Raw genomic sequence first — 16,318 nt, 5'->3', positions numbered from 1 at the left:
CCAGGGACAAGACCTTCACATGACCATTTCGACATGATCCTTTTAGTTGGAGGTGCCAGGGACAAGACCTTCATATGGCCATTCCCACATGATCCTTTTAGCGGGAGGTGCCAGGGACAAGACCTTCACATGACCATTCCCACATGATCCTTTTAGCAGGAGGTGCCAGGGACAAGACCTTCACATGACCATTCCCACATGATCCTTTTAGCGGGAGGTGCCAGGGACAAGACCTTCACATGACCATTTCGACATGATCCTTTTAGCTGGAGGTGCCAGGGACAAGACCTTCACATGACCATTCCCACATGATCCTTTTAGCGGGAGGTGCCAGGGACAAGACCTTCACATGACCATCTCTACTTGATCCTTTTAGCGGGAGGTGCCACGGACAAGACCTTCACATGACCATTTCGACATGATCCTTTTATTTGGAGGTGCCAGGGACAAGACCTTCACATGACTATTTCTACTTGATCCTTTTAGCTGGAGGTGCCAGGGACAAGACCTTCACATGACCATTTCTACTTGATCCTTTTAGCGGGAGGTGCCACGGACAAGACCTTCACATGACCATTTCGACATGATCCTTTTAGTTGGAGGTGCCAGGGACAAGACCTTCACATGACTATTTCTACTTGATCCTTTTAGCTGGAGGTACCAGGGACAAGACCTTCACATGACCATCTCTACTTGATCCTTTTAGCTGGAGGTGCCAGGGACAAAACCTTCACATGACCATCTCTACTTGATCCTTTTAGCTGGAGGTGCCAGGGACAAAACCTTCACATGACCATTTCTGCTTGATCCTTTTAGCGGGAGGTGCCAGGGACAAGACCTTCACATGACCATTTCTACTTGATCCTCTTAGCTGGAGGTGCCATGGACAAGACCTTCGCATGACCATTTCTACTTGATCCTTTTAGTTGGAGGTGCCAGGGACAAGACCTTCAAATGACCATTTCTACTTGATCCTCTTAGCTGGAGGTGCCAGGGAAAAGACCTTCACAGACCATCTCTACTTGATCCTTTTAGCTGGAGGTGCCAGGGACAAGACGTTCACATGACCATTTCTACTTGATCCTTTTAGCTGGAGGTGCCAGGGACAAGACCTTCACATGACCATTTTGACTTGATCCTTTTAGCTGGAGGTGCCAAAGGCAAGACCTTCACATGACTATTTCTACTTGATCCTTTTAGCTGGAGGTGCCAGGGACAAGACCTTCACATGACCATTTCTACTTGATCCTTTTAGCTGGAGGTGCCAGGGACAAGACCTTCTCATGGCCATTTCTACTTGATCCTTTTAGCTGGAGGTGCCAGGGACAAGACCTTCACATGACCATTTCTACTTGATCCTTTTAGCTGGAGGTGCCAGGGACAAGACCTTCACATGACCATTTCTACTTGATCCTTTTAGCTGGAGGTGCCAGGGACAAGACCTTCACATGACCATTTCTATTTGACCCTTTTAGCTGGAGGTGCCAGGGACAAGACCTTCACATGACCATTTTGACTTGATCCTTTTAGCTGGAGGTGCCAGGGACAAGATCTTCTCATGAACATTTCTACTTGATCCTTTTAGCTGGAGGTGCCAGGGACAAGACCTTCACATGACCATTTTGACTTGATCCTTTTAGCTGGAGGTGCCAGGGACAAGACCTTCACATGACTATTTCTACTTGATCCTTTTAGCTGTAGGTGCCATGGACAAGACCTTCACATGACCATTTCTACTTGATCCTTTTAGCTGGAGGTGCCAGGGACAAGACCTTCACATGACCATTTCCACATGATCCTTTTAGTTGGAGGTGCCAGCGACAAGACCTGTGTATATGAGAATAGGGCTGCCAATCCCCAGATGGGGTCAGGGGATCCCCCGGTTTGGAGGTCCTCCCCCCACTTCAGGGTCCTCAGAAAGCGATGGGGGGGAAGTCTGCTGGGCACTCCATTATTCCCTATGAAGATTGATCCCCATAGGGTATAATGGAGAATTGATCTGCAGGTATCTGGGGCTCTGGGGAGGCTGTTTTCTGAGATAGAGGCACCAGATTTTCAGCATAGCATCCAGTACCTCTCCCAAAATACTCTCCAAGTCTCAAAATGATTGGACCAGAGGGTCCAATTTCATGAGCTCCAAAAGAAGGTGCCCCTATCCTTCATTATTTCCAATGGAGGGAAGGCATTTAAAAGGTGTTTGGTCCCTTTGAACGTGATGGCCAGAACTCCCTTTGGAATTCAATTACACTTGTCATAACCTTGCTCCTGGCTCCACCCCCAAAGTCTCCTGGCTCCACCCCAAAATCTCCTGGCTCCACCCCCAAAGTCCCCAGATATTTCTTCCATTGGACCTGGCAACCCTGGTTGAGAAAGATGCTCTGCCATTGAGCTATGGCTCCCACGGCTCTGCTACGGCAGAGTAGGAAGGATGAGTGGCAGCATGCAACTTCAACAGGAGTCAATTTTTGGAAACTGTAATTGGCTCTTCTTCAGCTTTTACAATTGATAAATTTATCCCTGCCTGGCTCCAAGGAGCGCGCAGCTCAGGCGCCGTCCTCTTTCGTGTTTCCCAGGTCTGTAACAGACCTGGGGAATGCGAAACTGGCTGGGCATCGTCTGCGCTCCATGGAACCGGCTTTCCATTGGGGAAGGCAGGCTCGAAGAACCACGCACACTGAGCGTGGGGAGAAGAGGGGGCACTAGTGGCGCCCCCTTGGCCAGGTGGTGTCCTAGATGGCCACCTACGTAGCCTACTCCCATGCACCGGCCATGATTATCTGATACTGTCCCTTTGAAGTAGAATGCTATCCTTAGGGACAAGACTTCTCTCTGTCTCGCTCTCAGCAAAAAGTTGCTTATACTTAAACTCGCAAGGATCTCCTTGCCCTTCTCTCTCACACAGCCAAGTCTCTTCCCAGAATCCTGTCTTGCGAGTCCATCAGACGTGACCTCATTAGCCAGCCTGTCTCCCTCCTCTTCTTGCTTTTCTGGGCAACCACGTCTCCTAATGGCTTATCTGCATGACGTGAGGTTTTGGCCAGAGCTGCAGGCTGTCCGCCAACAGTAAAGTTGAGCTGAGTGTCGCATTTGGGTGATTAACTGCCGGGCCTTGAATTGGTTGGAAACTCTGCCCCATCATGCCAGCTGATGTATTCGTTCAGAAACCGTCTTTAAAACCCTGTAAGCAGCTCAGGACACAGAGCCTGTGATGCAAAACCTATTAGGCAAGTCCATCAGGGCCTTTAATTAGCAGACGGAGAGGTTTGGACGGGGGCAGCGTAGAGGGAGAAATGCAGTAAAGCCTTCACTGGCAGAACCAGGGTTGCCAAGTCCAATTCAAGAAATATCTGGGGACTTTGGGGGTGGAGCCAGGAGCAAGGCTGTGACAAGCATAATTGAACTCCAAAGGGAGTTCTGGCCATCACATTTAAAGGGACCGCACACCTTTTAAATGCCTTCCCTCCATTGGAAATAATGAAGGATAGTGGCACCTTCTTTGGGGGCTCATAGAAATGGATCCCCTGGTCCAATGTTTTTGAAACTTGGATGGTATTTGGTGCATCTACCTCAAAATACAGCCTCCCCAGAGCCCCAAATACCCACAGATCAACTCTCCATTATTTCCAATGGGAATAAGTCTCCATAGGGAATAATAGAGTTCCCAGCAGACATTTCCCCCCCCCCCCCGCTTTCTGATTACCCTGAAGCGAGGGGACGGCTTCCAAACTGGGGGATTCCCCTGCCCTCACCTGGTGATTTAACAACCAACAAGAGTAGCGTGGAAATCGGAGCAGGCAAAAAGCACCAGGGCATCCACGCCAAGACAAGCCTCAATGCTTTTGAATATTTCTACAACACTTTTTATACATAGAAAAATCATGCTATACAAAGCGCAGAAATAAGCCACAGCCGAACATCAAGTCCATCTGTTTGTGTATAACAATCGATTCTTTGAAACTGGAACTTTGGGATGTGGTAGAGTGAGTCATGAAGATAGAGCCCAGTGCTCCCAGTCTTCTTTTAGCCAGTGTAAACCAGAATGGTGGAGCTTTGGTCTCCTATATGAATTGTTTAAATGATTTTTGAAGCTCGTAGAAGCCTCGTGTGAAACAGGGCATTACGCGCATCCCTGTTGCGATCTTGTGCCTTGCTGTTTCCAACATTTACACTGGCTAAAAGAAGACTGGGAGCATTGGGCTCTATCTTCACGACTCACTCTACCACATCTCGAAGTTCCAGTTTCAAAGAATTGATCGTTACATACAAACAGATGGACTTGATGTTTGGGTGTGGCTTATTTAAGCACTTTGTATAGCATGATTTTTCTATAAGTATAAAAAGTGTTGTAGAAATATTTAAAAGTATTGAGGCTCGTCTTGGCATGGATGCCCTGGTGCTTTTTGCCTGCCCCACCTGGGGATTGGCGACCCTAGGCGGAACCTGTTTGCAGTGAAGCAGCAGTGTCTGTAACCGTAGATCTTTGCCGTAACCGTAAAACTGCCTGGAAATGAGGACACGCTGGAGAGATGATAAATTATTGAATCCGCTTCTTCGTGGTAATGGGATGCTGCCTTCATGATACACCTGACATCTGTTTTGGTGCAGAGTCAGTGCAGGAGACAGGTGGGTGGTGAGTGAACAGCGAGGTTGCCAACCTCCTGCTGGCACCTGGTATTACACCTGATCTCCAGATGAACGAGATCGGTCCTTTGGAGGAAATGACACTTTTGGGGAGGGGCTGTGTATGGCATAATACCTTGCTGAGGTCCCTTTCCAGTCTCTACTGCCCCCCCCAAAAAAAAACTCCAGGTATTTCCCTGGTAACCCTAGTGAATGGATAAAACATGTGATACAGAGGTGTGTTGCATTGAAATCAGACTCTTGGCTCATCGAGGTCAGGTTTGGGTACTCAGACTGACAGCAGATCTCCATGGTTTCAGGTGGAGGTCTTTCACATCACCTACTAACTGATGCCGGGGATTGAACCAGGGACCTTCTGCACACCAAGCAGATGCTCTGCCGCTGAGCCACAACGCCCCACCCCTGCTCTCCCTATGTTCTTCTGTTCTAATTGGCAGTGGGGTCCGAGGACAGATTGCTTCTGTTTTTTCAACCTGGTAGCTGTCTCCAAGATGTTGGGGTCGAACCTGGAGCTCTGCATGTGTAAAGAGTTTTCTGTTTCCATCTAGCTCAGGGGTGTCAAACATGCAGCCCGGGGGCCGAATCAAGCCCCCAGAAGGCTCCTATCGGGCCCTCGAGCTACTGTCTCTTGTCTGCTTCCTTCTCCCTCTTTCTTGCTTCCTTCTGCATCTCAGTTTGCTTTGCAAGGCTTGTTCAATTGCACAGGAGCTACAGAGCAAAACCTCAGTTTTCTTCATTGGCTGAGGCTCCTCCCCTTCCTGGTCCCCTGGGGAAGGAAGGAAAGAGCCAGAGCTTCCTTTGCCCAGTTCCCTGGATCCCATGGGAGAGATACAAAGAAAGCCCCTTTAAGACCAACAAGTGCTAATGTTTTAAGCATGTTTTATTTTAAGTATACACACACACACATATATATGTATGTATGTGTGTTTATATGTATATGTGTGTGTGAGTGTGTGTATACATATATATTTAGACACACATATATATATACATATACATGCATGTATATATGTAAGTGTGTATATATATGTATATGTATGTGCGTGTATGTGTGTATATATACACACATACACATATATACATATGTATATGTATATGTGTGTTTATATGTATATATGTGTGTGTAGATGTGTGTAGATGTGTGTGAGTGTGTGTATCTCTGTCTCTCTCTCTGGGCTTGACTTCGCGAATGAAGATTTAAGAAAGGTGCAGTAGTCCACGTCTGCTGCAGGCTCGCTGGTGGCTGACAAGACCAATGCGGGACAGGCAGGTCCGGCCACAGTGGCTGCAGGGAAAAGTCTGATTTGGGGTTGGTGCTGTAGCAGTGCGATTCTTCCTCAATCTCCTTTTGTCCTCAAGACCAGCTATGCGTGCGTTCTCAAAGGAAGAGACAGCCTGGTGGATGGTGTGCCTCCATGCTTTGCGATCTGACGCTAGGTCAGACCACTGGTGATGGTTGATGCAACAGGTAACAAGGGATTTCTTCAAGGAGTCCTTGTACCTCTTCTTTGGTGCCCCTCTATTTCGAAGGCCGGTGGAAAGTTTGCCATACAGGGCAATCTTGGGAAGGCGGTGGTTTTCCATCCTGGAAATATGCCCTGCCCAGCGCAGCTGCGTCTTCAACAGCAGTGCCTCGATGCTGGTAACCTCTGCCCGCTTGAGGACTTCAGTGTTGGTCACAAAGTCACTCCAGTGGATGTTGAGGATGGTGCAAAGGCAGCGCTGATGAAAGCGCTCAAGGAGTCGCAGGTGATGACGGGCCATGGCAGATGACCCCCAGGTGAAAGGGTGGAGCCAGTACCGCGCACACTGCATTTCACCTAAAAAATTCCTCTGCGCAGGCCTGAAGGGCATATCCACACATATATATATATATATATATATATATATATATATATATAGTCATGTTTGTCTGTGTCCTTTAAAAAGTTTATATCTCTGCTACCTAATCTTAAATAGGTACACACCTGGCCTGGCTCAACACGGCCTGTCCCAGCCCGGCCTGACAAAGTCTCATTTATGTCAGATTCCGCCCTCATAACAAATGTGTTTGACACTCCTGCTCTCGCTAGTCCATAGCTCTTTGCTTCTGAGGCAGATCTCTAGAGCATTAGATAGGGTTTGTTCTGGCTGTTGTTGCTTGAGATCCCCGGAGCTGCTGGAAATGGAACTTGGACCTTCTGCTGGCCAAAGTGTGCTTTCTTCTTCTGCCCCTTTCCCACCAGACACGGTGGGATGCAATGCTTTCTGTGATTCAGGCATCATGTAGCCATGGAGTTAATGATCACACTGAGCCAGTCTGAGGTTGAGATTCCTACTCTGCATGCATACGAATTGGCTTTTTGCCTCTAGACTGCTCAGTGTTTGATTTACATAATCCATGTTGGATCAGGCCAATGGCCCATCCAGTCCAATGCTCTGTGTCACATAAGAACATAAGAGAAGCCATGTTGGATCAGGCCAATGGCCCATCCAGTCCAACACTCTGTGTCACATAAGAACATAAGAGAAGCCATGTTGGATCAGGCCAATGGCCCATCCAGTCCAATGCTCTGTGTCACAGAAGAACATAAGAGAAGCCCTGTTGGATCAGGCCAATGGCCCATCCAGTCCAACATTCTGTGTCACAGAAGAACATAAGAGAAGCCATATTGGATCAGGCCAATGGCCCATCCAGTCCAATGCTCTGTGTCACACAGTGGCCAAAAAAACCAAGTGCCGTCAAGAGATCCACCAGTTGGACTAGAAGCTAAATGTATGAACATTGCCGCTTAATGTATGAACTGACTCCATTGACTTGTGTTAGGATTGCCAAGTCTAACTCAGGAAATATCTAGGGACTTTGTGGGTGGAGCCAGGAGACTTTCACATTCCCTAAAATAAATAAATAAAAATACAGCAATGCATTTCCCCTGAATACAGTCTTCATTTCCTCATCTCCCAGCAGATGCAGTTCTCTCTCTCTCCCCCACCCCTCTCTTTCTCTCTCACACACACACACCCACAGCAAAAATAAACAGTTTGCAATCCCACACTTTAGTGATCTTACTGGAGCAATTTACTCACAGAGTTGTTGAATGTAACCATCTGCTGTGTATATTCAACCAAACTCTTCAGACCAAACAGGCAAACCAACGGTTCTAGTTTACTCTTTACTCTCTCTGCTTTACTGCACAAATGACTTCTGAAAGGAATGTAAAACAAACCCTCCATTCCATTCGTTATGCTAGTTTCCCTCCTTTTCTAGCAGTTCACTGGGAGCAGTCATGTTCTGGCGGCTCACCTTGCCCTCATTAAGCCTGGCTCCTACAGATTTAAAGGCATACACACTTTTAAAAAAGCGAATAGTTTCCAAGCTCCTTCTAGCCTTCTGAAGTGGAAAAGCACACGGTGGCTGTTAGGGTGTCGTTTCCCTTGCTGGATTGGGAAACTTAATTTGTGTTTGAGGCAGATTCTGTCTGTGCAGAGAAACTGCAAAATATGCCCCGAATGTCTATGTGGCCGTCCCGCTTTCCCCCACTAAATAGCTGTCGCATTTCACCCTGAGTTTGGCTTCTGACCATTAGGCGTAGGAATCACTTACTAAATATAACCCTGTGATCAGCTGGCCTTGCAGAAATGGAAGATGGTTATCGTGGCTGGGGGCGGCGGGTGGCCAAGGCAGGTTTTAGTCGCCTTCCTTTGAGCCGAACGCTCACACGGAAAGACTTGGCCGCAGAACTTCAGAGGAGGGAGGCTGACCCACAACCTTGTTCTAAGTTTAGCTGTGCGTAAGAGCTAGTCTGCTTTCGTTCCTCTCCAGGCGAAGGTGTTTCTGTTTCACCTGCTGCTCCTCTGCATTAGCAGGCGGCGATGAATCTTAATTGGGTGGGAGCGGTAGGGAGAGAGCGGTCGTACCAGTCTGTGGTTCTATCCAGGTGGCATGGGAAGGAGGGTTCCGCTGAAAGAACTCTTATCCATTCTGTCCCTGCCGTGCGGTTCTTATCGGAACGGGGGTCCCCACAAGTCTAGGAGGTGTGCAACTCCACTGCATGTTTTTGTGATATGTGAACCGGCCCCGCATCCAGTTTTAGGAGTATTAGAAAGGAGACAACTAGAGAGCTGGGAACCCTGCCGAGAGTCTCAAGAAGATCTCACCAGCTTTCCAAAGGGTTGTCACTGATGCATCCCCATCTGCTTTTTCTTTACTGTGTTAACCTTCAGGAGGGAAAAGGTAAAGGTAAAGGTAGTCCCCTGTGCAAGCACCGGTCGTTTCCGACTCTGGGGTGACGTCGCATCACGACATTTTCACGTTAGACTTTTTGCAGGGTGGTTTGCCATTGCCTTCCCCAGTCATCTACGCCTTCCCCCCAGCAAGCTGGGGACTCATTTTACCGACCTTGGAAGGATGGAAGGCTGAGTCAACCTTGAGCCGGCTACCTGAAACCCAGCTTCCACTGGGATCAGACTTAGATTGGAGTACTACAGCTTTACCACTCTGTGCCACAGGGCTCCTTCAGGAGGGAAAGGTTTAAGCAAAACCCGTTGCATAATTAAATTAAATTTTTTTTTTGCCTTGCAGGAGGAAGGTTTGTAACAATTGAGAAGTAACAGGTGCTGAGTAACCGATCAAGCGGTGCATATTTCATCAAACGAAGGATGCAGGGAAGATGATGGTTGTCAGAATGAATGGTGCTAAGATGACCAAGATCTTATCCCGAATGTTATCTCTGCCTTCATCCTTCTCTTCTGATTATAAAATGGAAAATTGAGCTTACATTTCAAGAATGCCTGGTAGAAATTGCCCCAAGGCTTACAGAAGTATTGGTCTCGCACAGGAAAAAAAAAAATTCTGTCTGTTTCCATCTCTGAAGGTTTCCAGCCAATGTTGATTTCCAAATACTTTGTAGCTGAAGGTCTGTGTTTGGATAATAAAAGAAATGGGAGTCAAGCTCTCAGGCTTAAATGTTGACTTTCATTGGGTCACGTTCCTGGAAAGTAGAAGAAATAAAGGGAGCTTGAACACTCAATTGGTTTATCAGGCATATTGCAGCAGAAGCTTTTACTGAATGTGCTTGAGCGAAACAGGCTGTAAGTTTTCGTCGCCTTCTGCCCTGCTCCTTCCTCCAGCGTAACAAGTCACTGCTTTAAGTCTGCAGGCTTCTTCTGGAATGTATTTTTACAATCCCCCCTTGTATCTCATTTTTTAATACCCTAAATATTCGCAAGCCTCTTTTGTAACGATGGGCTCCGAGAAAGAGAATTTGCGGATCCCTATTTGTAATAATGAATTATTTCAAGCCACAGCCGTGATCTGAAGGTTCTTCTTGTCTACTGGAATCTACGGGAGTTGACCCACGCCATGGCAGAGAAGTGTGATTACATCGCTAATATGTACGGTTATGACCTCGGCTGCCGCTTTGTCAACTTCAGACCGTTGGGCTTCGGAGTCAATGGGCTCGTGCTGTCGGCGGTCGACAGCAAAAGCAGCCGGAAAGTGGCCGTGAAGAAGATTGCCATCAACGACGCGCAGAGTTTGAAGCATGCTTTCCGCGAGATCAAGATAATCCGCCGGCTGGACCACGACAACATCGTGAAAGTCTACGAGGTATTGGGGCCTAAAGGAGCAGACCTTCAAGGAGACTTGTTCAAGTTTAATACGGTGTATGTCGTCCAGGAGTATATGGAGACTGACCTGGCGCGACTCTTGGAGCAAGGACCACTCTCAGAGGAGCACGCCAAGCTCTTCATGTACCAGTTGCTCAGGGGTTTGAAGTACATCCACTCAGCCAACGTGTTGCACCGTGACTTAAAACCAGCTAACATTTTCATCAACACAGAGGACTTGGTGTTGAAGATTGGAGACTTTGGATTGGCAAGAGTTGTGGATCAACATTACTCTCACAAGGTGAGTCCATTGGCCTGATCCAACATGGCTTCTCTTCTCTTACGTCCCTCGACTTGTTTTGGCTGCTTTCACCATGTTCCTGTACAAGATTTGGAGAATCCCATGCCAGATTTTTGAACCGAAACAATTTCCATAATTTGTAAGATTTTATTGTTGCCTCCTTAGAACGTATTCCTTCCATTTATGCTCCACCAGTCTTGCTACATAGAACTTAAGAAAGATAGCCTTCAGTTCTGCTTAGCTTCAAGAAGGAAGTTGTACCAGTTGCCTTTGAAACACACCCATGATCCTTTGATTTTTTTTAAAAAAAATTACTATGTTCTTGAAGGATGTGCTGAGTTATAATTCTTGAAGTCATTAGACAGACACCCCCAAGCTTTTTGATCCCGCAGGTACTTTTGGAATTCTGATACAGTGTAGTGAACACAGCCGCAGAATGGCTGCCAAAGGAGCTGGAGCCAGACACAAAATGGCTGCCACATAAGGAAGATCCCTGTGCTGTGGTAGCAGTTGCTGCCAAAGCAACATTTTTACAAACCTCCAGTGGCCAATCAAAAAGCATCATCTGGCCCCACTCACTTTCCCCAAAAGTTTGATGGGCCTCAAGGAGCCTACAGGCACTACCATGGGAACCCTGTCATAGAAAGTCTCAGAGGACTCCAGTTTCCTGAAGAAGAAGAAGATGATGATGTTGGATTTATATTCCACCCTGTACTCTGAATCTCAGAGTCTCAGAGTCTCTCCTTTACCTCCCCCCGCCCACAACAGACACCCTGTGAGGTAGGTGGGGCTGAATGAGCTCTTACCCCAGCTGCCCTTTCAAGGACAGCTCCTATGAGAGCTATGGCTGTCCCAAGGCCATTCCAGCAGCTGCAAGTGGAGTGGGGAATCAAACCCAGTTCTCCCAGATAAGGGTCCGTGAACTTAACCACTACACCAAGACAGGAGATTTAACACAGTTTCAAACACACAAAATGAACAGGTAAAGAGCAAGATGGATATCAAAGTCTGGGAAGGCTCACCCCAAAAGCAAAGTATATATACTTAGCCTTTCCTCTCAAGTTTGTTTTGCCAGCCAGCTACAAAACATTCAGTGCCCAGATTCAGATGTACACGGGGGTCTAGAGCCAGTTTGCTGTAGTGGTTAAATGTGTGGACTCTTATCTGGGAGAACTGGCTTCAGTTCCCCACTCCTCCACTTGCAGCTGCTGGAATGGCCTTGGGTCAGTCATAGCTCTCCTAGAGCTGTCCTTGAAAGGGCAGCTTCTGTTGGAGGTCTTTCAGCCCCACCTACCTCACAAGGTGTCTGAGAGTCTGAGATTCAGAATGTAGGGCGGGGTATAAATCCAATATCTTCTTTTTCTGCTCATCTTGAAGAGCATGAAAACATTTTCTAGCATGAGCTTTTGCGTGTCAGAGTGAGCTCTGCCTCGGGTCATCAGTCAGACACCCACAGGGAATTCATAAGTGCAAAGTGGTAAGAATAGAAAGGCTATTTTATTCAGTTTATTTTACATAGGTTATTTATAGTCCACCTTTCTCACTGGGACGCAAGAGCGAGTCAGCGCAATCAACAGGATGGGGCATTGCATAAACAACAGAACAGGATTTCCAGAAATCCAGAACAAAAAAATCAGAACTGAAGCAAAACACAAGTGTTAACGTGACACATTAAATGATGCAAGATTACGTAGTAGGATCCAATTTATCCCAAATTAGACACAGTAGTCTCGGCGACCACGGTCCCTAATAATTTGTCCAAGTAACATTGTGAATCATTTTATATGGTGCAACCCAATTGCCCATGTAGAAAATCCCTCTTGAATAATTCAGTTTTGCAGAGTGTGCAGAAAGCCAAGAGAGTGGGAACCTTCGTGACCTTCTCAAGCCGGCTGTTCCACAAGGTGGGGGGGGGGGCACTTGTTCTATTCTTTGTCTGCTCCTTGAACTATGTTTAAGTCAGGGGTGTCAAACACATGGGCCAGGGGCCAAATCAGGCCTCCAGCGGACTCCTATCAGGCCCCCAAGCAACTGGATGTCATTTGCTTCCTTCTCCCTCTCTCTTGCTTACTTCTGCATCACAGCTTGCTTTACCAGGCTTGCTCAATTGCACAGGACCTTCAGAGCGAAGCCTCTATTTTCTCTGTTAGCTGAGGGGGAGGGAGGGCTTGTTTTGCCAGGCTCTCTCAATCACACAGCAGAGCTACTGAGCCAAGCCTGTTTTCCTTCTATTGGCTGAGGCTCCTCTCCCTCCTGGTCCCCTGGGGCAGGAAGGAAAGAGCCAGAGCTTCCTTTGCCAAATTCCTTGCATCCCATGGGAGAGATACAAAGAACACAACTTTAAGACCAATGATTGCTAATGTTTTAAGCATGTTTTATTTTAATTTCTTTTTTTTAAAATGTGTTTGTCTGTGTCCTTTATAAAGTTTATATCTATGCTACCTAATCTTAAATAGGTACACACATGACCTGGCCTGATGTGGCCCAGCCCAACAAGGTCTCATTTATGTCAGATTCAGCCCTCATAACAAATGAGTTCGACACCCCTGGTTTAAGTTGTCAGTGCTACCTGTCCTCGCAACATTGTGTTACAGTGAAGTTGTGTGATATCTGGCTTTATAGTACTGAAATTGGCCCAATTCAGGGATGCCAGCTGCAGTACTCCCACAGAGCTGTGGAGTCTTGTGAACAAAAATTCTACTTCGTGAGCTACTGGCATTAAAGTGGTGAGCTACGGCATAAATTAGTTTGCTCTGGGGCCATATTCCCTGAGCTAAGACAAAAATGTGTGAGCCAGAGGCTAAAAAAATGTAAGGTAGTTCACACTAACTCAGTTTAGAGGGAACACTGGCCGGCTTCCAGGTGGGACCTGGGGATCCACCGGAATTACAGCTCCTCTCCGGACTACAGAGATCAGTTCTCCTAGAGAAAATGGATGCTTGGAGGGTGAACTTTGTGGCATTGTTCCCCACTAGGGTTGCCAGGTCCAATTCAAGAAATAACTGGGGACTTTGGGGGTGGAGCCAGGAGCAAGGTTGTGACAAATGTAACTGAACTCCAAAGGGAGTGCTGTGGCCACCACTTTTAGAGGGACCACACACCTTTTAAATGCTTTCCCTCCATTGGAAATAGTGAGGAATAGGGGCACCTTCATTTGGGGCTCATAGAATTGCACCCCCCTCCCCAGTCCAATCCTTTTGAAACTTGGTGGGTATTTTGGGGAGAGGCACTGGATGCTATGCTGAAAATTTGGTGCCTCTGCCTCAAAAAACCAACCCTCCCAGAGCTGCAGATACCCACATACCAATTATCCATTATACCCTATGGGGATCAGTCTCCATAGGGAATAATGCAGTGCCCAGCAGACATTTCCTCCCCCCCCCCCGCTTTCTGATGACCCTGAAGCAGGGGGAGGGCCTCCAAACCAGGGGATCCCCTGTCCCCACCTGGAGACTGGCAACCCTATACCCTACTAAAGCCGCTGTACAGCCCGGGCTCCATCCCCAAATCTCCAGGAATTTCCCCGTCTGGATCTGGCAACCCAACCCCTGCATCCTCTGTTTGTGGCAGCTCTCGCCCAATTTAGAAGCTGAGAGTTCTGTAAATTGCTCTGATGGAAAAGTTCTAGCTGAGATGATGTGGCTGGTACAATCCGTTCTAAAATGGGCGTTTGAACTTCCCACTTCTGTAAATAGAATGGAAGAGCCAGTATTGATCAGGCGGTACTTGGAGGTTAAAAATGACTGGCTTCCTCTCTGAGGCGAAAAAGGCGTCTTCTAGCTTTGCCTGTGAAATCCAGCGGTGTTAATTGGATTACAGAAGAACCTCTGACATAAATGAGAGCTTGCTGGGTAGCAGAAATATAAACTTTGTAAAGGACACAGGCAAACACAAAGGTTTTTTCGAAAACTTAAAATATGCTTAAAAGATTAGCACTCTTGCAGTTTCTGATCAGCGACTCCTCTTGCTCTGAATTATTGCATCAAAATCTGGGGGCAACGTCTGAACTGTAACAATCTTGGGTATGCTGTTCGGGTGTTGTTCAGGTGTGTGTATGTAAGTTGCAAACCTCCTTTTGATTTATTGACATTCATCACAGAAATCTCATGGTCAATGTTTTGAGCCCAAGTCCCAGGAGAAAACATTAAATGGCTGGGCATTGCGAGCTTTTATACATACGTTGCTTCGTATGCTGATCAGCCAATGGAGAAAAAAGAGGTTTTGCTCTGTAGCTCCTGTGCGATTGAGCAAGCCTAGCAAAGCAAGCTGTGATGCAGAAGGAAGCAAGAGAGAGAGAAGGAAGCAGATGACAGTGAGATGCTTGCGGGCCTGATAGGAGCCCTCTGGGGGCCTGATCTGGGCCTCAGGCTGCATGTTTGACACCCCTGCCCTCGAGTCCATTGTTCAAATTTTCTCCAGGGGAGCTGATCTTTGCCAGTTGGAGATCAATTGCAAAAGTGGGAGATATCCAGGCCCCACCTGGAGACTGGCAACCCTAGTCTCTGTTGCCAAATAGTATGCATTTAAGCCCTCTAGGCCTGGATTTTAGTAAGGTTTACTGTCCTACGCATTGCTTATTTGGAAGTCAGGCTTATAGGAGTCAGTGGGATTTGTTTCTGAGTAAACATGGGTAGGATTAAATGCCGTAGGAAGTTTCACTGAGTGTGTGTGCACTGGTGTGTCATTTGCACTTTCCCTTGCATTTGTGTAAGGGCCTGATCCAACCCCTTTCCCTTTTTGTGCAACTATCTGTATAGGGTTGCCAGGTCCAATTCAAGAGATATCTAGGGACTTGGTGGAGCCAGGAGACTGTGGGGGTGGAGCCAGGAACAAGGCTGTGACAAGTATAATTGAACTCCAAAGGGAGTTCTGGCCATCACATTTAAAAGGACTGCACACATTTTAAATACCTTTCCTCCGCTGAAAATCATGGATGGGGGCACCTTCTTTTGGGGCTCATAGAATTGAACCCCCTGGTCCAATCTTTTCGAAATTTGGTGAGTATTTTGGGGGAAGGGAGCAGATGATATGCTGAAAATTTGGTGTCTCTATCTCAAAAAATAGCCCCCCCCAGAGCCCCAGGTATCCATGGATCAATTTTCCATTATGCCCTATGGGAATCGGTATCCATAGGGAATAATGGAGTGCCCAGCAGACATTTCCCTCCCCCTGCCTTCTGATGACCCTGAAGCGGGGGAGGGCCTCCAAACTGGGGGATCCCCTGCCTCCACCTGGGGATTGGCAACCTTATATCTGTAACCCCAGCATGTCGTTAGGCAGCAAGGAAGGGGTTGGAGTGGGTCAAAGGGCAACTTACCCATGGAATAGAAAATTTTAGCACAGAGAACTTGTGCCCAAGAAATGTCCTGTTATGGAAAACGTTTGACCACCGTCCACCCCCCTCTCCCAGAGCCTGAAGCGTGGGCTCCGTTTGTATGCGTGATTTCCCCAGATAAAAGGAACAGATGGACCAGAGGAGGAATTCAAAGCATGCTCAGCAATTTTGCCCCAATTATTATTGTCTCTCCTCCCCCCACCTCTGTTTCCAACAAAAGGGTTTATTTGGGATGTTTTGTCCAACATGCTTTGCCAATGAACAATAAGAGAGATGCCTCCTGGCTCTGGGAGAAAACAATATGGGTCCCTGAGCTCTTAAAGGGCCAGTGTTCTCCTCTTAAAGGGCCAGTGTTCTCCTCTGAGCGCAAGCACGTTGAGGAAACTGGGTCGTTGTTTCACGCTGAGAGCCGCAGGATAGGGTTGCCAATCCCCAGGTGGGGGCAGGGGATCCCC

General features: G+C 47.4%; 1 protein-coding gene across 1 annotated transcript in view; it reads left to right on the top strand.

Moving 5' to 3' along the window:
* Positions 1-16,318, top strand: part of MAPK4 (mitogen-activated protein kinase 4) — a 126,948-nt gene that overhangs the window by 46,081 nt on the left and 64,549 nt on the right. The window contains exon 2 of the mRNA XM_060236172.1: positions 9,203-10,528. Within this exon, the coding sequence (XP_060092155.1) occupies positions 9,983-10,528 (546 nt within the window). The 5' untranslated portion in view covers positions 9,203-9,982. The remainder of the gene's footprint in view (positions 1-9,202; positions 10,529-16,318) is intronic.

This window comes from Heteronotia binoei, chromosome 4 (genome assembly GCF_032191835.1).
Source record: "Heteronotia binoei isolate CCM8104 ecotype False Entrance Well chromosome 4, APGP_CSIRO_Hbin_v1, whole genome shotgun sequence".
Classification (NCBI taxonomy): domain Eukaryota; kingdom Metazoa; phylum Chordata; class Lepidosauria; order Squamata; family Gekkonidae; genus Heteronotia; species Heteronotia binoei.
The sequence above is the reverse complement of the archived record's forward strand: the minus strand, read 5'-3'. Positions and strand labels throughout refer to the sequence as shown.